Source organism: Elephas maximus, chromosome 5 (assembly GCF_024166365.1).
Source record: "Elephas maximus indicus isolate mEleMax1 chromosome 5, mEleMax1 primary haplotype, whole genome shotgun sequence".
Taxonomy (NCBI): domain Eukaryota; kingdom Metazoa; phylum Chordata; class Mammalia; order Proboscidea; family Elephantidae; genus Elephas; species Elephas maximus.
This window is the reverse complement of record NC_064823.1, coordinates 2201338-2225206: the sequence shown is the minus strand read 5'-3', so window position 1 is coordinate 2225206 and position 23869 is coordinate 2201338. Positions and strand designations below refer to the sequence as shown.

General features: G+C 40.8%; 1 protein-coding gene across 1 annotated transcript in view; it reads right to left on the bottom strand.

The window, feature by feature from the left end:
* TBC1D9 (TBC1 domain family member 9) overlaps positions 1-23869 on the bottom strand; it is a 146495-nt gene that overhangs the window by 32130 nt on the left and 90496 nt on the right. The window contains exons 4-11 of the mRNA XM_049885237.1: positions 23417-23645; positions 22725-22986; positions 20329-20536; positions 11943-12149; positions 10724-10894; positions 9810-9960; positions 3868-4082; positions 1085-1202 (exon numbers count right to left, since the gene is read on the bottom strand). Coding sequence (XP_049741194.1) covers positions 1085-1202; positions 3868-4082; positions 9810-9960; positions 10724-10894; positions 11943-12149; positions 20329-20536; positions 22725-22986; positions 23417-23645 — 1561 coding nt within the window. The remainder of the gene's footprint in view (positions 1-1084; positions 1203-3867; positions 4083-9809; positions 9961-10723; positions 10895-11942; positions 12150-20328; positions 20537-22724; positions 22987-23416; positions 23646-23869) is intronic.

Below are 23869 nucleotides of genomic sequence, written 5' to 3'. Positions count from 1 at the left end.
CACAATAAAAAGGTCATGTATAATTCCATTTATATGAAATATTCAAAATACGTACAACCATAGAGACCATTAGCTGACTGGTGGCTGCCAAGGGTTGTGAGAGGCAGGAATGGGGAATGATGACTTAATGGGTTGAGAGTTTCTATCTGGGATGATGAAAGCGTTCTGGAGCTAAATACAGTGAGGGTAGCACGAGACTGTGAATGACCTTAATGCTGCCCAGCAGTATGCTTTAAAATAGTTAAAAACGGTAAATTTTATGTTTTGTGTATTTTACCATGCTTAAAAAAAGTTGTTCTTCTAGAAGCTTGGTTCCCATATGTAAACTGCGTCTTGTTTTTTAAACTTAAAAGCATTCCCCCAAAAAGAAAGAAAAATTATTTAAAAAAAAAAAGCTTTTCAGCTGTACATGTTCATGGTCAACTTACTGACATTTTCAGAGAACACCTCCAATGAATCAAAACAGTGCGCAAAGGTTTAGAAAAAGAAGGCAGAACACAAGAAGGAAGCATAAAGCACACAATTTTCTAAACTAGCAATGAAAGGCTTGTCCTGCTCAGAGGAATGTCTAACACTTTAGGTGACTGTACAGAAGAATTGTAATAATTTGTTTAAATGCTCACAATAATTATTTGCTGTGTAATGAATCCAGGTCTGAAACACACGTTGGAAACGCACCTTTGGAAAAGGTGCTTTCTCGATTCCTTACAGCCCCCTTTTGACCACCTCAGCTCTCCACAGGTTCCATTCTTTTCCTTGAAGAACTTTTTGTCAAGATTCCTTGTGCTGATGCTTCATGTGTTTGGGGTACTTCTCACTTGTCACTCAGAGTGACATCCACCTCAAATGTTTTCTAAAACAATTTCTCTAACAGTGATACACGTGTATTCTCTTAAATTCCCTGTGGCTCTTTTTGTGTAAAATCTATATTTATTCAACTCTTTCATTTCCCTTTTGGAAAACTGTAGTATCCAAAATTTTTTGGCTACTGGTGACTAGAAACATAGTTCGAACTGGCATTACTCTTCTAGAAACATCTTTCTGATGAGATACAGGTAAAAAAGTAAAATACATCCATACATACCAACAACTCTGGTGTTATAGTAATCGGGGAGCATACGTTCACATAAAGCCACAAGCAGCCAGAAAGCTTCCTCTTCTTTGGCGTAAAGAAGCAGCACTGATGTGACAATATTCATGGCCTGAAGGGATAAAAGAGGATGTCACTGAAGTTTACTTTGTTAAGATATAAGCAATTTTGTTAGCCTAGAAAATTAACGAAATAGTCTCACCCCCCCAAAAAAAACCCAGTGCTGTCGAGTTGATTCCGACTCATAGTGACCCTATAGGACAGAGTAGAACTGCGCCACAGAGTTTCCAAGGAGCACCTGGCGGAATCGAACTGCCGACCCTTTGGTTCGCAGCCGTAGCGCTTAACCACTACGCCACCAGGGTTTCCAAATAGTCTCACAGGGATCAGCAAACTTTTTCTGTAAAAGGCCAGACAGTAAATATTTTTAGACCAAGCAGTCTCTGCCATATATTCTTCTACGTTGTGTTCTTCTGTTCTGTTGTTGCTGTTAGCTGACCTTGAGTCAGACCCCAACTGATGGAGACTCCATGCACAACAGAAGGAAGCACTACCCACTCCTGCACCACCCCACAGGGTTTTCTTTGGCTGATTTTCAGAAGTAGATCATCAGTCCTTTCTTCCTAATCCATCTTGGTCTGGAAGCTCCCCGAAACCTGTTCAGCATGACAGGGACACACAAGTCCCCAATGACAGATGAGTGGTGGCTGCTGAGGCTGTGCCTGAGGTGCACTGGCCTCTGATTATACAAAGGTCTCCCACATGGAAGAGAACTCTACCACTAAATCACTACTACCCTCAAACCGTTTTGTTTAAGATCCTTTAAAAATGTAAAAACCGTTAGTCCTTAGAGCCAGTAACTGTTAATGGTTTTCATTAACTCCAATGTTAACCAAGGTCTGAGCTTTAAACAAACAGGCAAACCCTCATTCAAAAACTTTGCCCAAAGGCTTTTTGCCAAGGCTTTTAACCTGTTAAAATCTCTCAGCATTCTTAATTCAGTCAGGTAAATATGTCCTTTTTAACTATCCATAATGGCTTCTATTATAATTACACAAGGCTCCAGGCTCTTCTCAGACAACAATGAAACCTTTCAAAGTTGGAATGCTTGCCCATTATTTCCGTCTGGATAAAGATGGTAGTGATAAATAACAGTGATTTAAATTCTAAAGTAACCATTTCTTATGAAAAGATATTATCAGTGGAGCATAACCAGGACCTAAACTACTTTAATAGTAGTCCTCTTAATTAAAAAAAAGAAGATGAAAGATAAACATGAACTCTGTTATATTAGAAGTCGACTAACTCCTGTACTTCTGATCTTCTAGAAATCCGTAATTGTTCACCAGGCTTCTGCAATATAAATTTTAAAACTGGATTTCGTCTACTAGGTTCTTTCTTGAAAGTGTTACTCAATATTTTCCCAAGTGAAGCCATTATTAAAATCCCACCTGATTATTAACGTGCTTGTTCTAGTACATTATCATGGTCACAGTCAGCCCTTAGTCAGTCAAGATACATTTTTGTTCCCCACCCCCAGCATCTAATTTATAACAGGCTCTGACTGGGTACTGGGGGCAGAGGGGTTACATGTCTCACAAGGTTTAAATGTTCGTGTCAGAGAGACTGAATGAAGACATAAAGGTTAATTAATCAATTTGAGAATGGCTTTTGAATCGAGACCTTGGAGGTCAGAAGACAGAGGTCCCCAGGCTACGAAAAATTCCACTGCCACATGCAGCTTACTTCCTGGCTCCCCTCTCCTTAACTCCTGTGCAAAACTAGAGGAAATTCGTGGAAACCAGTTTAGGCACCATGTTGACATTAGGGATAACCTTTTAGCTCATTAAGTACCTTGTGATAGTAACTTCCTTGCCTCTGGGTAGAGTTTAACCACCATTTTCTGAACTTGCAATGCATGATGTCATATGTAAACCCCATGCATAGTATGATTAAGAATGTTGCTGATGTAACTTGTATGAACTTACTGCTTGTAAACCCCACAAAAGTAACTTTCCCTCTTGCCCTGGCTGAGCAGTCTTGGTGGCAGCAGCCTCAACTATTCCTTTCCTCGTGCAACAAAATAAAGGTACCTTTCCCACCTTGGTCTTTTGTTTATTGGCTGAGATGAGTAGCGCCAAGTAGAACTTGGGGTTTCCACCTGATAATGTGCAATAGTCACATTACCTTGGGGCTTCCCAAACTGTGGTATGTTATTTTAAAGTGTATTATAATATAGCCATAGCATATAAAAGCTATATTTTCAAGGACATTATGGCTTAGGAGGACTCAAAGTAGAAGCATTGTGGCAATTCAGAATTAAAGGCCTTGTGCTCAAGTGTGGTTTCTATTACTCTAGGGTGGAATGAGGGGTGGATCAGAGAGTAAAGTGACTTCCCAAGGTCACAGAAACTAGAAGGTGGTGGATCCAGAAACTTCACTCTTGTCCACCAGCTCCTCTGCTCAGTGCAGTAGTTCTCAATCTGGGTTTTTTCTGACATCCCTCACTCACCTGGAGACTTTTGTCAACATCTGAAGACACTTTCGATTGTCACAATTAGAGGATGCTGAGGCCACGGATGCTACTAAAGATCCTGCAATGTGTAAGACAGCTCCCACAACGCAGAATTATCCAGTCCAAAATGTCAATTGTGTCAAGGTTGAGAAACCCGGATCCAGTGATAGTTCTGTTAACCACAGTGCCTTACTTCTCATTATTTACTAGCTAATAAAACAAAATTAAAAATTTCAAAGTGGAAACCATCAGTAAGATTCACCTGGCAATATCCTATATTAGGATTCCGAAAAGCATAAGCTGTTAAGACTCTCCTCAGAGCTGCAATGCCCATTTCATTCTGGAAAGCTGGGTGTTCTGGAAGGGAGCGATGTAAGTCCCTCTCGATCTCCTCTGTGGCAAGATTATACTTTCCCATGGATTTCTCCACTAGGTCCTCATAGTAGCCAGGATGCGTGGCCTTCTCATTGATGGCACCTGGTAAGTACCCAACAGAATACAATATACAAAAAGTGAAAACCCTGCCCTTTTGTCTGTAAACGCAAGCTACCAAACCTCTTCACCTTCCCTACCGCTCAAAGGAAACTTGCAAAATAATAATGAAATTACATAGACGATGTGGTATGTTGCAGTCACGGCTAAGCTGGTAAATTGACCTGTGGCTCCTTCCATGTTTCAGCTCCATAGTAAGCAGGCTATTTAAAAACCTCCTAAGACCGTGGTTTCCAAGGAACTTACACAGACATTCCTAAGGGGCTGCTCAGGAATAGAAAAGGAGAGGTAATCAGAGGGAAGCCAAGCTGAGTCCTCATCCACCCCTTCCTTCAATCAGTGCAGCTTTGCTTTTTATTTTATTGGGGTGTTCCTTCAAGTTTCACTTGAAAAAGAAGATTCTTCCTCTCAAAACACGTTTGAAAAGTGCTTGTTAAAGTGTTAGCTCCCAAGGGCTTAAAAAGCAGGAGGATGTATTAGAACTTTAAGAGGGATTTCTAAAATTGCAGGGGGTAGTGAGAGTAAAAAAAAAAAAAAAAAAATTTTTTTTTTTTTTAGTGAGAGTACCCCTAGCAGAGATGAGCTACTACTCAGGATGGGAATTCCTCAGGTGGTGGGGGTGGGGATGGAGAGTTGGGCTCAGAACCTGTAGTCTGAGATATTTGCATTTTAAAATTGTTTTAGGCAGAAAACCCTTGTACTCATACGCATATGTATATAAGTGTGTGTGTATGTGCGTGCATGTTGTATAACCCAAACCAAACCCACAGCATCGAGTCAATTCCAACTCACAGAGACCCTATAGGAGAGAGTACAACTGCTCCATAGGGTTTCCAAGACTAATCTTTATGGAAGCAGACTGCCACATCTTTGTCTCAAGGAGTGTTTTAACAACTGCGCCACCAGGGCTCCTTTATATAAAAAAAAAAAAAAAATTTTTTTTTTTTATATGTGTGTGTGTGTGTATATGTGTGTATATATATATGTATATCGAGTCGATTCCAACTAATAGTGACCCTATAGGACAAAGTACAACTGCCCCATAGGGTTTCCAAGGAGTGCCTGGTGGATCTGAACTGCCAACCTTTTGGTTAGCAGCCATAGCTCTTAACCACTATGCCACCAGGGTTTCCATATATATGTGTGTGTGTATGTGTGTATGTGCGTATATACATTTGTATGTAAGTGTGTCTATATATGTATATGTGTATATATATGTGTAAATGTTATATATGTATATGAGGAACCCTGGTGGTGAAGTGGTTAAAGTCCTCAGCTGCTAATAGAAAGGTCAGCGTTTTGAACCCACCAGGAGCTCTGTGGGAAACAGATGTGGCAGTCTGCCTTAGAAGTCCTATGGGGCAGTTCTACCCTGTCCTATAGGGTTGCTATGAGTCACAATTGACAACAGCAATGGGCTTAGTTTTGGTTTGGTATATATGTACATATATGTATATATGTGTATATATATCTATACCCAGTGCACACATGTTATTTACATATATTTTATTTATTTATTAGGGACAGGGTAAACATTCACTTTCAGAGTTTGGGAATTAGAGCCCTGAGACCGTAGGCTGGCCTAGCCCTTGTCCCTGATGAACACCAAGCAAGCCAGCCTTACGATTCACACTTGTCCTGGAAAAGGGATCCTGATTGACAGCAAGGGAACACTGGCTTCTGCTCTGTTCTCTAGGGGATTTTGAGGATTTCTTGCCATCTGATCTGCATGTCACTTCAATGGGTACAGTGGGTCCAGGTCCTGGAGGAGAGGCCTGAGGTCATGGGAAGCAGGGCTGGGCCTAGGCTGGGCTCCCTGCTAGGAGCTGGGCTTTGCCGGACGACAAGCTCCTCTTCACGTGAAGCTCACCAGTGAATTGTGGGGAAACATGGTTCAGTGATCTCCCAGCAGAGGGCAGCATGTGGACCACGACACACTCTGTGCCCACATACCCAACACTGCTGAAGGGAACACCGGGTATACCTTTAAATGAACCTCCACGACAGCACCGTTACTATTGTACACTGGTTTCCTGGTGCTCGTTTTGAGTTTCACTGTAATCTGAAATGTGGCTGTAAAAAACTTCTAATTTGAATAAGGAGGATGAAAATGGAATGATTCATTTGATCTGTCAGCAATCTGAATCAGGTTGCCTAGGTGGCTAGTTCCTCATCTAACGGGAGGTAGACAAGAGAAGACTGGCTTGATTTGTAATTAGAGACGAGTTGACTCAGATCTGGATTGCTAAATGAGGAGCTACGTCTGGTCTACTTCAGGAAAATGAAAAGCAAGATATGTAAATGAGAGAACAAAGCAGCTTTACATGAAATAGACAAAACCAATTATTTTTCAGGATCCTATTTTCCTACTTCTGAAACGTTTATACATCTCATTATTGGCAACTTTACCATTTATTTCTACTTTTAGAAAGAGCTGAGGGTTTTTGGTTTTTTTTAAAGGCTATCCTGTAAGTCTGCTAACTTTTCTCTTCACTGTCATTTTTTTTTTTTTAAGTAATAAGGTTTTATAATAGCACTTGTGACCAATCGTCTTAGGTTCAAATAAAAACATTTACATCAGTGTATTTGCAATGATTACGTTTCAGTCCTCTAAACAGGCAGAGACACTGATGGAAATGGTTAATGCCCTTGGCAGCTAACCAAAAGGTTGGAGGTTTGAGTCCACCCAGAGGTGCCTCGGAATAAAGGACTGATGATCTACTTCTGAAAATAGCAGCCACTGAAAACCCTATGGAGCAGTTCTACTCTGACACACATGGGCTCCCCATGAGTCGGAACTGGCTCGATGACAACTTGTTTTTGGTTTTAAACAGGCAGAGCAAAAGATTTATATACTAAAAAGATGGGTCAAACCCAAAGGGATGTTCCATTGCTTATGATAGACCAGATCCCTTGGGATACAGTGGGTGCTTCAGGATAGGAGGAAGTAGTAGTAGGCCTCGCCTGAATGACCTCTGGTTTCTATACCAGGGTTCAAAGGTTTGATCTGACAGGTCCATCTTCTGGTCCAGTTTGTGGACCAGTGAAGATAGAGGTGTTTTTCCCACAGGTCCATGGACATGTCCCCTTCTGTCCTCCCTGGAATTTCCCACTTGAAGTGGTAGTACAGAGTGATCTGGGTAGGCTGTCGGTTCCAGCCGGATCCTGGCCTCACAGCTACAGCTCCGATGATAACCAGAGAATTCAGAAGGTGACAAATATCAAAAACAGGGCTTTCTTATTCCTCCCATTTCTTCCCTCTTCCCCACCCCCCTGGACTGCTCTGACTGTGTGCCAAACTTTTAAAAATCCTCAATTATTACTGAACGTGTTTGATAAAGATTCTACAGAAGAATCCTGATCAAAATGAGAAGTGAACCCTGAGGGAGCAGGAGAGTAGTGGGATGCAGACCCCAAATTCTCATAAAAAGACCAGACTTGATATTCTGACTGAGACTAGAATGAGGCCATGGTCTCCAGACCTTCTGTTAGCCCAAGACAGGGACCATTCCTAAAGCCTACCCTTCAGACAGGGATTGGACTAGACTATGGGATAGACAATGATACTGGTAAAGAACAAGCTTCTTGGATCAAGTAGACACAAGAGACTGTGTTGGAATCTCCTGTCTGAAGGGCAGATGAGAGGGTAGAGAGGGTCAGAAGCTGGCCAAATGGACTCGAAAAGAAATAGAGGAAGGAAGGAGTGTGCTGTCTCATTAAAGGGAAAGCGATTAGGAGTATATAGCAAGGTGTGTATAAATTTTTGTATGAGAGTCCAACTTGATTTGTAAACTTTCACTTAAAGCATAATAATAATAATAATAAAAAAAAAAAGGGAAGTGAAACTGACTTTCAAATCCTCATAGGATCCAGACTTTCTGGAGCCACTGATGATGGCTGAACCCTCGAAATTACTGAGAAAATCTTTAAACCTTAAACTAAAAATATCCTCTGAAGTCTTCTTTAAACCAAGTAATACCCACTGCTGTTGAGTCGATTCCAACTCACAGCAACCCAATAGGACAGAGTAGAACTGCCCCATATGGTTTCCAAGGAGCGCCTGGTGGATTCAAACTGCTGACCTTTTGGTTAGCTGCCATAGCTCTTAATCAGTGTGCCTCCAAGGTTTCCAACCAAGTAATAATTTAGCATAATTAGTAAAGAACGTCTGCCTTCAGCACTACGCTCTTTTAAAGAACTATCTTCATTGGATCGAGTTGGCAACAGCAACTTGAAAGGTTAGAGAGGTGGCTTAGGGTGCAGTGAGTTTATGTTAATGGGGCAGGAACAACTCGGAAAAGGAGGGCGAGAATGGCTGCACAGCTCGAAGAATATAATCAATGTCACTGAATTGCACATGAAGAAATTGCTAAATTGGTGTGTGTTCTGCTATGTATATTCTCAATAACAGAAAACAAAATAAAAAATTATTCTAAAAAATATTCAAAAGCATGCTTACAATACAATGATAAAAAAGCAGAGTCTTAAGTTGGGAAAAAAAAATCTCAATAAAGTTTACATAGCTGGGAGACTAAAAGAGAACTCCAAAATCACAAAGTGTTACAGTTACTTCAAATTCTCTTTTTTTTCCTAAATAGGAGCCCTGGAGATGCAGTGGTTAAGCATTCGGCTGCTAACCAGAAGGTCAGCAGTTTGCATTTACCAGCCACTCCTTGGAAACCTTTTGGGGCAGTTCTACTCTGTTCCATAGGGTCTCTGTGAGTCAGAATCGACTCGATGGCAATGGGTAAACAGCCTTAGTGAGGACATGGAAGAGACTATGAGGATTCAAGGGAAGGCAGCTTCATTTGTACTTTTTAATTTGTGCCCTGTATTATTCTTAAAACTCATTGCCATTGAGTCAATTCTGACTCATGGTAACTGTCATGGATTGAATTGTGTCCCCAAAAAATATGTGTCAGCTTGGCTAGGCTGTGATTCCCTTATATGACCGTACAGTTATCTACCATTTTATCTTCTGATGTGATTTCCCTATGTGTTGTAAATCCTGTCACTATGATGTAACAAGATGGATTAGTGGCAGTTATACTGATGAGGTCTACAAGATTAGATAGTGTCTTAAGCCAATCTCTCCTGAGATATAAAAGAGAGAAGTGAGCAGAGAGACATGGGGACCTCATACCACCAAGAAAGCAGTGCTTGGAGCAGAGCACGTCCTTTGGACCTGAGGTTCCTGTGCTGAGATGCTCCCAGACCAAGGGAAGACTGATGACAAGGCCCTTCCTCCAGAGCCAACAGAGAGCAAAAGGCTTCCACTGGAGCTACTGACCTGAATTTGCACTTGTAGCTTACTGGACTGTGAAAGAATAAACTTGTCTTCGTTAAAGCCACCCCTTTGTGGTATTTCTGTTATAGCAGCGCTAGATGACTAAGACAGTAGCCTCTTGTGTTTCAGAGTACAACTGTGCTCCGTAGGGTTTTCTTGGCTGTAATCTTATGGACATAGATTGCCAGGTCTTTCTTCCACAGTCTGGGTGGATTCAGCCAATCTTTCAGTTAGTAGCTGAGTGCAAACCGTGTGCACCACCCACGGGCCTGTATTTTTATTAAGGGAAGAGTAGTTCACAAACTTCAACACTTTGAGCAAACAAGATTTATCTCTGAATTGGGGGGGTTGCATATTTGAAAGACCCCGTTGATGGTGATGGAAAGTGGAAGGGGCGCGCTGCTTCCACTCCCTGCGGGGTGTACCTGACAGCAGCAGCCAGAGCTCTCCCCGCATGCTCTCTGGGATGCCCTTCAGCACCAGCTCCCGGGATTTTTCTGTGCGGTACATGCAGATCCCTTGCCCATACTCAGCAAAGTGAAGCTTCCAGGCTTGCTCTTTCAAAAACTCTTTGGCCTGAAAAAGATAACAGAACATTACTATATCCCAAAGCACTCTGAGGATGGTAAGGAGAGGTGGGATGGGAGGCCGGAAGACTTTCCCTATGGAATGGAGTGGGCAAGTTCTGGAAACCCTGGTGGCATAGTGGTTAAGTGCTTAGAACTCATTTTACTCATGAACAGAAGAGGCTGGTTTTCTGTGAGGATGGCCTTAAGGTAAAATTTAGTATTGAGATCTCAGGGGAAAATGCACGCTTATTCAAAAGGAAACAAGAGACTAAAAACTTCAGGAGAGAGAAGGAGAGAGAGAACAAATAACTCACATTTTCTGGAGCTTCTGCCCAAATTTCCACATCTATCATAGCCTGAGGCTCTGCCATAAGGGCCATCTGACCCAGAGTCAGAACCCCACTTACGTGACACAGATCAGACAGATGCTGCTTATGTTTACGGCTTTATGTCTACACCTGCAGAGTCAAAGTGAGTTCTTATCTTTAAAATGTGGGTTTAGAAATTGTGTACTTATTTCTTTGTTCACTTAAATAATTAAAAACAAAAACAAGACCAAAAAAAAAAAAATTCCCCCACCCTCTCTAACTCTTGTATCTTTCCACATAGCTACTGTGAAACCTAATGATATATTTTGACAAAATCTGCTTTACTTACAGGAAAATCTCTACATAGATATTTACATAAGTTTATTTACTTAAAAAAGAAAAAAAATTTTTAATCTCATTGTTCTAATATAGAAAGTTCTGGGGAGAAAAGGAAGCACTCACCAGTTTAGGGTTGAATTCCTCGGGAGAGCGCCGCCGATACATGGTCATCAAGGTCTGCGTAGCTGTGGGGACACTGTTGCCGTTCAGGTTGAACTGGCGCTCTCCGTCCATGTCTGAACTTGCACTTCTCTGGGGGCTGCAGGATACGAGGCTGCTAGGCCGAGAATACACCTGTCCATGCAGAGAGGAACAAGGCACACTCATTGGAAGGGTATGGGCAATAGAATCTACTTCTTCAGCACCCTCTCTACAGATACCAGTGGCTACCTTCTGCTTTCCAAGGTGTTTCTGGCTATGTAAAGACACAGGAGAAACGCAGTAAGCCAACATTTTGGCAGAGATCAGACCTGGGCATGAGTCCCTGGGCAGTGCAAACTGTTAAGCACTCAGCTACTAACCGAAAGGTTGGCAGTTGGAGTCTACCCAGAGGCACCGTGGAAGAAAGACCTGGTGATCTGCTTCCAAAAAGTTACAGCTTTGAAAGCTCTATGGAGTATAGTTCTATTCTGCAGACATGGAGTTGCCATGAGTCAGGATCAACTCAATGGCAACTGGTTACACCTGGGCATGCCATGGGTCATAGACTGCAGTGCTTCCATGCTGAATATAGGCCTTCTCCATATTTTAGAAGTACTTTTGCAACAAGGTGGTTGGCCATTTGTCTCTCTTATTTATATGTGTGCAAAGCTTGCCACAATTCAATCAGGAGATAATGGAACTTCTTCGCCTCCTCTCTAGTTCTGGTGCCTCAAATATGTTCACATAATCTTGGAGCTCTATCCATTTAGCTAGTCACATATCATCCCAGGGTTCCAGGTCCTTCATCTCTGAAATGTAGATGTTTGTCCAGAGCCTCATACAACAGTGATGTATCTCTAGTTTGTGACTTTAGTGACCTTTGCACTGTTCCCAACAATGTCAATATATGGACCAAATTCTATTGCTATATAACCAGGACAAATTAAAATAAGAGGATTAGACTAGATGATCTATAGGGGCCCTTCCTGCTTTGTGACCCCATATAAACTCTATGAGATTTAAAAGAGCTCTGAGATACCGCTCTGAACATCAGGGTATATGGGGTTTATCTTAGCACCCCTGCAAAGCTTGGAGACCAAAAGAAATGCACAAGGAAGTGAATAGTCTTGGGCAGCGTAACAGGACAGATGAGGAACACCCTCTGGGTTATAAGCCCTGGCCACGGAACTTTTCCACACACCTCGTCATCTGAACTGTTGTAGCTTCCAGCAAACTCTTTGTCTGAGTATATTTTAGAAGTTGTCTGTTGCAGGAAATCAGAGATCCTCTGCACTAAAAAGTCTCTGTCTTTTAAATTGGCGAAGAGGAAGGTCATTCTGTTCCTCGTGCTGATGGATAAGGGGCTGGGGAGTACACTGGAGCTATCTGCCTTTTCCACAATTGTCACCTGAAAAGAAACATGAGGCAAAGAGCATGACTTTCCAGGAATGACCCAGTAGCAGTCGATAAGCAGCACTAAAGAAGGACTTTTATATTCTGTAGGAACCACCCATGTTTTGTTGAGGCAAATTGAAATTTCCTGCCTACGATCCAATAAAATAAAACCATTTATAACAAATCAAACCGGAACTTATGCTAGAAACTGGGGTCATGTTTCAAGTTCTAAATCAAGACTGATTTTTGCCCCCCAAGAGACATTTGGCAATCTTTTTTGTTCTCATAAATGGAGGGGTGTTGCTGGCATCTAGTAGGTAGAGGCCCAAGATGCTGCTAAACATCTCCAGTGCACCAGATGGTCTCCGCAACAAAGTCCAGCCCAAAATGTCAAAAGTGCTGAGGTTGAGAAACCCTGCGATAAAGGAATCCTTTCATTTTCATTAAAGTTTCATAGAACCCTATAAAACCTTATGCATCATCTTTAAGTGACAGAAAACTATCCATGATACTGGTTCCTTTTACCATGCTTTTTGTTAGGAGCATTCCAAAATTAAAAAGATTAAAAGGCTCAACTTCTGAATAGACATGACATAAACAGCTTAATTGCAGCCCTATCCGGATTGGCAGACTTTGTGTGTGTGTGTGTGTGTGTGTGTGTGCGTGTGTGTGTGTGTGTCTTCATAAGTCTACAACGTTGGGAGAAAAGTAGGAAGAGGAGATGTGTTTCAGCTCTGAAATGAAGATATATTTGGTGGTTTATAATGGGATTTTAATCAGCTGGAAACTAGGATTAATGCATTAAAACTATTTTCTTCAGTACATTAGGAGGGGGAAAAAAAACCCTCAAGGCAGCCCCTAGATAAATGAGTTATTCACAGCAGCTCTGACTAGAGGCTTAAACCTAAGTTTCTACCTCCACTTTCATCTTCATCTGCAAGCACTCTAGAACTTTAACCTGTTCATCATCATTTTTATTTTAAATACATTTCCTCCAAAGCAGGACTTTTACTCCAGCAAATTTGAAAACCTAGAGGAAATGGACAAATTTCTAGAAACCTGAACACTGCCTAAACTAACACAAACTCAGGTAGAAAATTTGAATGGACCTATATAAAAAGAAGAAATCGAAGAGGTCATTAAAAAAAAAAAAAAAATCCTAACAAAAAAAAGTCCTGGTCCAGACAACCTCACTGTAGAATTCTACCAGTCAACGAGTTGTCACCAATTCTACTCAAACTATTTCAGAAGTAGAAAGTGAAGAAATACTTTCAAATTCATTCTATGAAGCCATCATAACCCTAATACCAAAGCCAGACAAAGGTATCACTAAAAAGAAAACTATAGACCAATATCCCTCATGAATATAGATACAATAAATCCTAACAAAATCCTAGTCAGTAACATTCAACATCACGGCCAAGTGGGATTCATACCAGGTTAGTTTTTTTTATGTGAGGTTGGTTCAACATTAGAAAATCAAACAACATAGTCTATTACATAAATAAAACAAAGGAAAAGAATCACATGATCACATCAATCGATGCAGAAAATGCATCTGATAATGTCCAACACTCATTCTTGATAAAAACTCTCAGCAAAATAGGAATAGAAGGGAAATTTCTCAGCATAATAAAGGGAATTCGTACAAAACCAACAGCCAACATTATCCTCAATGAAGAAAATCTGAAAAGCATTCCCCTTGAGAACAGAACCAGACAAGGATGCCCTTTATCACCACTCTTATTCAACATTGTATTGGAAGCCCTACCAAGGGCAATAAGGCAAGAAAAGAAAATAAAGGGCATCCACATTGGTAAGCAAGAAGTAAAACTATCCCTATTCTCAGATGATATGATCCTATACATAGAAAATCCAAAAGACTCCATAAAAAAGCTATTGGAACTAACAGAAGCATACAGCAAAGTGACAGGATACAAGATCAACACACAAAAATCAATTGGATTCCTCTATATCAACAAAAAGAGCTGTGAAAATGAAACCAGGAAAACAATACCATTTACAATAGCCCTCCAAAAGATAAAATACTTAGGAATAAGTCTAACCGGGGTGTAAAAGATTTATACAAAGAAAACTACAAAACGCTACTGCAAGAAACCAAAAGAGATCTTCATAAATGGAAAAACATACTATGCTCTTGGATAGGGAGACTTAACATAGTGAAAATGTCAATACTATCCAAAGTGACATATAGCTATAATGCAATCCCGATTCAAATCCCAACAGCATTCTTCACCTAGATGGAAAAACAAATCACTAACTTTATATGGAAGGGAAAGAGGCCCCAAATAAGTAAAGCTTCATTAAGAAAGAAGAACAAAGTAGGAGCCCTCACATTACCTGATCTCAGAACCTACTACACAGCCACAGTAGTCAAAATAGCCTGGTACCTGTACAACAACAGACACATAGACCAATGGAACAGAATTGAGAACACAGACATAACTCCACCCACCTATGGACACTTGATTTTTGACAAAGGACCAAAATGTATTGAATGGGGAAGAGAGTGTCTCTTCAACAAATGGTGCTGGCAAAATTGGGTATCTATCTGTAGAAAATTGAAACAGGATCCATACCTCACACCACACACAAAAATTAACTCAAAATGGATCAAAGACATAAATATATAAAACTATGTAATTATAGTTACTAAAGCTATAAAACTTAAAAACTATAAAGATCATGGAGAAAAATTAGGGACAATGTGAGGGGCCCTATAAATAGAATACCAAACATAACTAGAAATACACACATAGAAGAAGATAAAATAGATAAATGAGACCTCTTAAAAATTAAACACTGATGCTCGACAAAAGATTTCACCAAAAGAGTAAAAAGAGAACCTACGGAATGGGAAAAAATTTTTGGTTATGACATATCCTACAGGGGTCTAATCTCTAAAATTTATAGGAAACTTTATCTCAACAACAACAAAAAAGGACACATAATCTGATTAAAAAATGAGCAAAGGATATGAACAGACACTTCACCAAAGAAGACATCCAGGCTGCTAACGAACATATGAGGAAATGCTCGAGATCATTAGCAATTAGAGAAATGCAAATCAAACCTACAATTAGATACCATCTCACCCTGACATTACTGGCACTAATCAAAAAAACAGAAAATAAGAAATGTTGGCAAGGATGTGGAGAGATTAGAACTCATACACTGCTGGTGGGAATGTAAAATGCTACAACCACTACGGAAAATGGTAGGCTACTTCCTCAAAAAGCTAGAAATAGAAATACCATATGATCCAGCAATCCCATTCCTAGGTATATACCCTAAAGAAATAAGAGCCACGACACAAATAGACATGTGCACACCCATGTTCACTGCAGCATTATTCATAACAGCAAAAAGGTGGAAGCAACCTAAGTGCCCATCAACAGATGAATGGATAAACAAACTGTGGTACATACACACAAAGGAATACTATGCAACAATAAAGAATAACGAGGAATCCTCAAAACATCTCACAACATAGATGAATCTGGAGGGCATTATGCTGAGTGAAATAAGTGAATCGCAAAAAGGCAAACACTATATGAGACTGCTATTAAAAAGTAACAACAAAAGGTTCACACACAAGGGGGAAAAACTCTCTGATGGTTACCAGGGATGGGAGGAAAAACTATCAAAGAGATAGTAAACACTTGTTAATATTGGTGAAGGGAAAGGCAATACACAATATGGGGGAATTCAGCACAATATGATCACGGCAAGAGAGGGCACTGAGAGAACACAGGAATAAATGACAATTACTATAGCATAAAAAACCCAAAAAAACCAAACCTGTTGTCAAGTCGATTCTAATTCATAGTGACCCTATAGGACAGAGTACAGCTGCCCCGTAGGGTTTCCAAGAAGCACCTGGTAGATTCGAACTGCTGACTTTTTTTGGTTAGCAGCAAGCTCTTAACAACTGCGTCACCAGGGCTGGCACCTAACAACAACCACCACTATAGCATAGAAAATTCTGCAGCAATAGAAGTAACAAACAATAATCTATGAATGGACACACAGATAGATAGCTATGCCAAGAGGCGAAGAAAGAGGTAAGGGAGCACACCCACCAGCAGATACAGGTTTGGTGGTGGAAATTTCTAAATACATATATTAATATAGACAATAAAAAAAAAAAATGGCACAGTCAGGGAAACCTCTCAGACATAACTAAACACCTCATGGGATGAAGTTCCCAAGCTCAAAGGCAAAGGACCATAGACTCAGGGGACATTTACATCAATTGGCACAACACAGTTCTTAAGGACAATGTTCTACATCCTACTTTGGTGAGTAGTGTCTGAGGTCTTAAAAGCTTTTGAGTGATCATCCAAGATAAAACTGTTGGTCTTTTCTAGTCTGGAGCAAAGAAGAGTGAAACTAAAGACACAAGGGAGCAATTAGTCCAAAGGACTAATGGACCACATGAACCACAGCCTACATGACCCAGAGACCAGAAGAATTAGATAGTGCCCAGCTACCACTACTGACCGCTCTGACTGGGATTACCACAGTGGGTGCCGGGCAGAGGGGCAGAAAAACGTAGAATAAAAGATCAAATTCACAAAGAAAGGTTTACTGGTCTGACGGAGACTGGAGGAACCTCCCAACTCAGAATTGAAGCCACTCCTGAAGTTCACTTTTCAACCAAAGATTAAACAAGTCTACAAAGTGATCGACTGCTAACCAAAAAGTCAGCAGTTCAAAACTGCAAGCGGGAAAAATGTGGCAGTCTGCTTCTGTAGAGAGTTACAGCCTTGGAAACCCTAGGGTCGCGATGAGTCAGAATCGACTTGATGGCAGTGGGTTTGGTTTTTTGTTTGGTTATAAAACAAATGATAACACATATGAGGAACGTGTTTCTCATATCAATAAAGTATATGAAATAAAACGGGCAACACCTGCCCAGAAACAAAGATGAAAAGGGACAGAAAAACTGAATGAATGGAACCAGGGAACCTGGGTGGAAAGGGAAAGTATAGTGCTGACACAATATAGGATTACAATCAATGTCACAAAACAATTTGTGTATAAATATTTGAATGAGAAACTAATTTGCTAAGCAAGAACAACAACGAAAAAACAAAGCAGGACTTTAAAACTTTCTTCCCACCCCCTCAGGGCTAAGAAATCTATTGGATTTGCATAAAATGTTGCATGTCCTCAACTGCCAAAAGAGGTTGGGCTGGATCCCATAAGGGGAAAAAACTGCAGGGCCTGGCTACTTCTCTTAAGATTTATATATATATATATTTCTTTTTTTTTTCAGTAGTTACATATTTCTTAAAGGAATCCCAGAGGAATGTAATCAAATCTTGGCGTTTAATACAGATGAACTTTTGATTGAAAAAAAGAAACTTCATCTGAAATCTATATCTAATGAAGAATCTAATCAGGTCACTTTATCCTTTTGCTTTGATATCTCACTAATTTCTTCAAAACCTGTAGCAACATGCATCCCCCCCCCCCCGATTCTCTGTAAGCATTTCACATCTGTCAGTTTGGCCTACTTTAAGTCTCTGCGTCCACTCTGTGTCTGTCAGTTTGCTGTACTCTGGTGGCTCTGTGGTGGCTCTGCATGTTCCTATGATGCTGGAAGCTACACCACCGGTATTTCAAACACCAGTACGATCACCTACGGTGCACAGGTTTCAGCAGAGTTTCCAAACTAAGGCAGACTAGAAAGACAGACCCGGCAATCTACTTCCAAAAATTGGCCAATGAAAACCTTACGGATCACAATAGAACACTGTCCAACTTGCTTACTTTGGACAGGTCATCAGGTGGGATCAATCCCTGGAGGAAAACATCATGTTTGGTGAAGTACAGGGCCCGCAAGGATGAGGGAGACCCTCGGTGAGATGGGCTGGCACCATAGCTGCACTATGGAGTCAAATATGCCGGTAATCCTGAGATGATGCAGGATTAGGCAAAGTTTCATCTGTTGTACATAAGGTCTCAAAGAGTTGGAACTGATTGGATGGCAGTTATCTATTTGTCTTTAAGTCTACATATCCACACATGTTAACGATCTCCACTCAATATTTCAGCTTATTTATAAATAATTCAATAAAGGCACTGATTTCTGGTCTCTACAACCCTGAAAGTGGCCATTCCATGTGGGATGTAACAAGAGCGTGGAGGCTCCTGCCCATCACTCAGCTTAAGTCAATTCACAGAGGTACGAAAGTCACAGAGAGACCCTCTCTACCCAAACAGACCCTGGATGAACAGTAGGATCCCTGCCCTATTGCTTTTCTGACATTGTCATTACCTAAAGGTAATAAAAATGACATTAAGTGCTTTGCTTCTTCCATTAGTCAGGGTTAGGGATCTGCCATTAATATAGCTCAGTGATTCATTAAGTGAGAGGGAAGGGCACTGTTTTCTCATTTATGACTTCTTTAAAGCTGTATCCTTCAACCACAACGTGCTTTATTTTTAAAAGCTGCCTCCACATACGGCCCCTCTTCTAATTTACCCTGGAATGTGACTGAGTTATTCCTGCTCTACCTACTAGAGAAAACTGGGCAACAGAAGGCTCCTGTGTGAAATGGGCTGAGAATATCAATCATCTTTCTCTCAATTCCCCTATGCTTTTGCCTTTGTATTCTAAATTGCATTAAAATGCAAACAGAGCTAACTTGACCTGAGACCCTGACTTGGTGAACAGAAGAGCAGCAGATGGCTTGACAGCTGCTTCCAGCCTGTCTCTGCTCCCTATTTCCCTCTGGATAAAGGGAGAGCAATGACTCACACAGGTTCATAAATGGCATATCCACAGTATAGTCTTAGTCCCAGAACGGGTTTCCCCAGCCATCAGGCACCCTCCAGGTAACTGTGCTTTCCTATATTCAGGTAACACTTCAAGAAGAAAAATAAGTGTAGCAGCAGCCTATGACAAAGACTACTAAGAAGGGAAATTTGCTGGAAAAATTTATGAAATATCCTCCAGAGCCAAATACAAGTACAGTCGGATTTATACATCTCAGGACTCACCCTTTCCTCGAAAATACATATAATACTTTGTATGGAGGAGAATTAGATTTGCCGATTAACATTTTGCATTTTATTTGTCCTACCAATTCAGCTTCTAGAAATTTATTATTTAAGTAAAATTATAAACTGGAACCAATGAAAAAGTCCAACCACAGGTAACTGAATAACTGAATTGTGCATAGCATATCCATTTAATGGAATAATGGGTAGCCATTAAAAATTACATTACAGAAGAATATTTAATGACATGGGAAAATGTTTAAGATATACTTACCTTTAAGGGAAATAACCAGAAAATAAAAGTCCCTATTGATGACATCATTTTCGTGAATTATGCAATGACATATTCACAACAATGCATAGGAATAAATGGTTATCTCTGAGTGGTGGGGCTGGGGTGAATTTTGTTTTCATTTGTACTGTTACAAATTTTCTGTACTGATGCCTTATCTTAAAACAAGAAGAAAGCAGAAAATAATTTTTTCTTTTTAAAGAAAAAAGAAGGGAGAGGGAAGCTTGAATCCTTTACTATAGGGGCTCTTAACAAAGGGTCAATTTTGATTGAATGATCAAAGCTTTAGACCACCTTAACCTCTCAAAAAGGAACACCTTAGGTTGGGAGTTGTCAAGTTAGAAATTGCAAGGATGCCAGCCCCTGCACAGCCCTTCCCCTCATCTTAACCTGGAGTCCCTCTCAACCCCAACCTCACAGCAAGGCTTTCAGAAAAGTACCACAGGGACCTATGACCATGAAGATGTGATAGAACCCACCTCCACCCCAGATATGAGAACAATGCCTCTTAGACTTTACATGAGAATCTGCTGAGGAATTTATTTAAAAATGTGTAGAGAATCAGATTCCGATCTGGGAAGAGGGCTGGGACCAGACTGAACAAACACTGGGCTTTCTGACTCCCAGCCTGGACTGTTGCCTTTAGACCAAGTGGCCCTCCTGCTGTGAACCAGGCTGCCTCTGGAAGAAAAGATCTCGCAGATCCCATGGTTGCTTAGAGCAGTGACAACACACGAAAGGGCTCCAGGTGCCACCAAAGAACATGGCTGGTTAAAAGCCAACCAACTGCTCGTAAAAATATTCCTGGTTCAGACAGAAAAATATTACAAATGAAACTCTTAAAACATCCATTTCCGCTGATACTTACCTCTCGGAGTGGGATAATGAGGCTACACAAGTTCTCCTCCTTGCTGGTAAAACAGATGTAATTGGTGGACACAAACATCTGCCCCAAAATGTGCATTTTGTTAAATGGGGTCCAGAGGGTGCAGTCTGTGTGGCCATCTAATTTTTCATCCTTGGGCAGCCGAAAAAGTGCACGGTATCTTTCACTCTTTGCTCGGGCATCAAGATCGCTGGAAGGCAATAATAACAACTCACCTCATGCAAGAAAAATATTTCAATACCTTCTACATGATGTAGCAATGAAGGGTCTCCAGACCATCATTCCCCTCCTCCACCTTGCTAGCTTTATATCGGAGTCAACGCCAACTTATTAATTTGAAGGCATAATAAAATTATTTTAACATATTTAGGTCCCTGGGTGGCACAAACTATTAAGTGCAACCCACCCAGTGACACTGCGGAAGAAAGGTCTGGTAGTCTGTTTCCATGAAGATTACAGCTAAGAAAACTCTACAGAGCGCAGTTCTACTCTCTAACCCAGGGGGTCGCCATGAGTCAGAATCAACTTGATGACAATGGTTTTTTTGTTGTTGTTGTTACCATGTTATAGTCCATATCTGTTAAATGTCAGGCCTGAACAGGAAATTTATTATCTTTCTAAAGGAATGTAACGATCTTTAAAGTGATTATTACACACACATTTACCAGAGCCACTTTTTTGAGCCTTATCTTTTAAGAAAGATCTAATGAAGTTAGGAAAAAACTTAAGGATGTAGTGAATTTATGTAATTGGTGGAGGAACAATTTGGAAAAGGGTGAGGATTGTTGCACAACTTAAAGAATGTAATCAATGTCACTGAATTGTACACAGAGAAATTGTTGAATTGGTGTATGTTCCCCTATGTATATTCTCAATAACGACAACAAAAATAAATAAATAAGTCAAAAAGAAAGATCTTATGAGAATGGAGCAAGCTACATGAATCTGCTGGAAGACACTGTCCTCTCCAAATAGACAACAAACCTTTGCATGGAAAGGTACAATATGAGTAACTCAATCTCTTGGACAGCTATGGTTTCCAACCTCAGCTGGGTCTTCTGTAGACAACAATCTTTTCCCTTATGAGTTCTTTTTCCTGTTCATCACGTGAGTTGTTTAAAACCTCTCCCCTGAAGTGTCTACCCTATCTCAGCCCTTCGACAGCCTAGAGTCTGGCTGTACAGAACAAAGGGAGGCCCTGATGCAGGAAGTCCCTCCAACTTCCCTCCCTTAGATCTCCAAAATTACCCCCATCCTTGGCTACTCTTACGTATTAAAAAGGGAGAGTAATCAGCATACATAAGCATCCTTTCCTATGCCCAATGAGACATAACTCTTTTAAATGATTTGTTTCCTTGTAGCTTCATTCTCTATGCGCCCTCCCACCCACACACCTACCTCACCAACAAACTCTTCCCATTTGCCTATCTCATTCTATACCACGTTCAAATCTTTTCCATTCTAAAAACAGGAACGCCTTCCTTTACCACTGAATTTCTTGAAAAAGCAGTCTATACTTGCCTAATTCCCTTGCCTTGTCTTTCATTGGCTATTTAATCAACTGCAGTAACAGCTTGTATCCTCCACCACTCTGCTGAATCATGTCTCAGGTCACCAAAGACACCTTAATTGCAGTGAATTCTTTTCAGAATTCAACAACTAACTAAACATCAGCAATTTCAAATCTCGAATATCTTACTTGACCGATCTCCGACTACATGTCCTCCAGGGAACTCCACTCAACAGGATTAGAGCTGAGCGATGATATCCCTTGGACATACGTGCTCTTCCTTCTCTCATTTCCCATCTCAGTTAACAGCAATTCCATGCGTACAGTCGCTGTAGCTAGAAACCTTAGAGAGCATCAACTTTCTCCTCACCTCCCTCTAGCTCTACTCCCACATCCCAATGTCCAGGCTTCTCTGCAGGCTCTCCTCATCCTGTGCCCTGCCATCATCCAACCATGGGAGAACTTGCTGCCCTCTGTGTTTTCCCCTCATGTTCTTCCCCTGGCCTGAAATATTCACCCCATTGTACCTGCATGAGTAACTTCTACCCAACCCTTCAAAGCTCAGCTCAAAGCAGCCTCCACAGAGAAGGCTTTCCTACTCACTCTGTCCCATATGGGCAGAGCTAACTACACCCCCTGTGTGCACCCATGTGCTCTGTTCATAGGGCCAAAGAATTCCTATCACACTGTGCTGTTTATGTATACCTCATGGAATTGTGACTGCCTCAAGCAGTCTTTTTCAGTTTTGTGCCTATACACAGAAGTGTACAGAACACCTGCAGCTATTCAGAAAAGGTTAAACTAAATAGATGAACAGATGGGTTTCTTGTTTCTAAAGTCTCCAAGACTCAAAGTCTCCAACACTCACCGTTTCAGAGCAGATACTTTCTTAGGAGATTTCTTTTTCAGTTTGGGCAGGGATCTATCTTGTTCAAACCCCTCATTGTCTAAGAGTTGCCTCATGGCAATGTTGGCGAGCTGCTCCATTAACTTGAAGGTCTCGTTGATGTTGAGGAACACAGAGAAGAAGAGTTCGCTGGACCTCGTGCTCACTTTAATCACGTCAGGCAGGAGCAGCGTGGCATTCTTCTCAAGCTGAGTGATGTCCACCCACCGGATTACCAGCTTGGCTGAGCACAGAGAACAAGGCTGAATCAACACTTGACTGCTGACAGTCCTTTCCAGATCCTGCCATCTCACTACCCCACACTCCAATCCCACTAAGCTCCTTTGCATTTGAGAGCCCTTATTTATTGTTGTCTTGTTTTTTAGTTTTAACAGACAAATTTGAACCACATAAGCTGTGAGTTCATAAATATTATGGATGTTAAGTCCATATCTACTAAATTAATACTATGTTTGGTGTATATTACTTAAGGTTCAATTTCTATAAAAATATTTAACTGAAGAGAATTCAATTCACTTGTTAAATGGTGAAAAAATAACACTGAGCCATTTACAACTACAAGTTTCATTTTGATATTTTGATGTGGTTTATGTGCCCAGGGAAACCTTCAGTAGACCTTCCAAAACCTCTCTCCGAAATGGCACACAACGTACCTTCCCTTCCCATAAGAAAAGAATAAAAGCAAAGGTGGTTAATACTGAGATACATCCAGCCCTGTCGGGGGACCTTGCCCTTCCAGTAGCTGCAGGAGTAATAGTTGACGAGTTTCTCTTCCTCAGGCATCCCAAACTGCCTGTGGAATTTCACAATGGCTTCCTTAAACTTCTCGGTGTCATCATCTTCCTTTACGTCATTGATTTTGTTATACTCTGCAATGATGCCCTGAGCAGGGATAAAACACAAAGCATACAACTGGAATTAATATAACCATAGTTGCTTTTTCCCTTATGCCGTGCATATTTGAAAACAAAAGAAAAATTCCTAAGGCTTGAATCAAAAAAAACAACAACAACAGAAAACAACCAATGATTTCTGAGGAAAGGCTAACCCAAATTCTAAGCCAACTAACAAGTAGCATTTGTGAACTAAAAGATTTTCATACGACA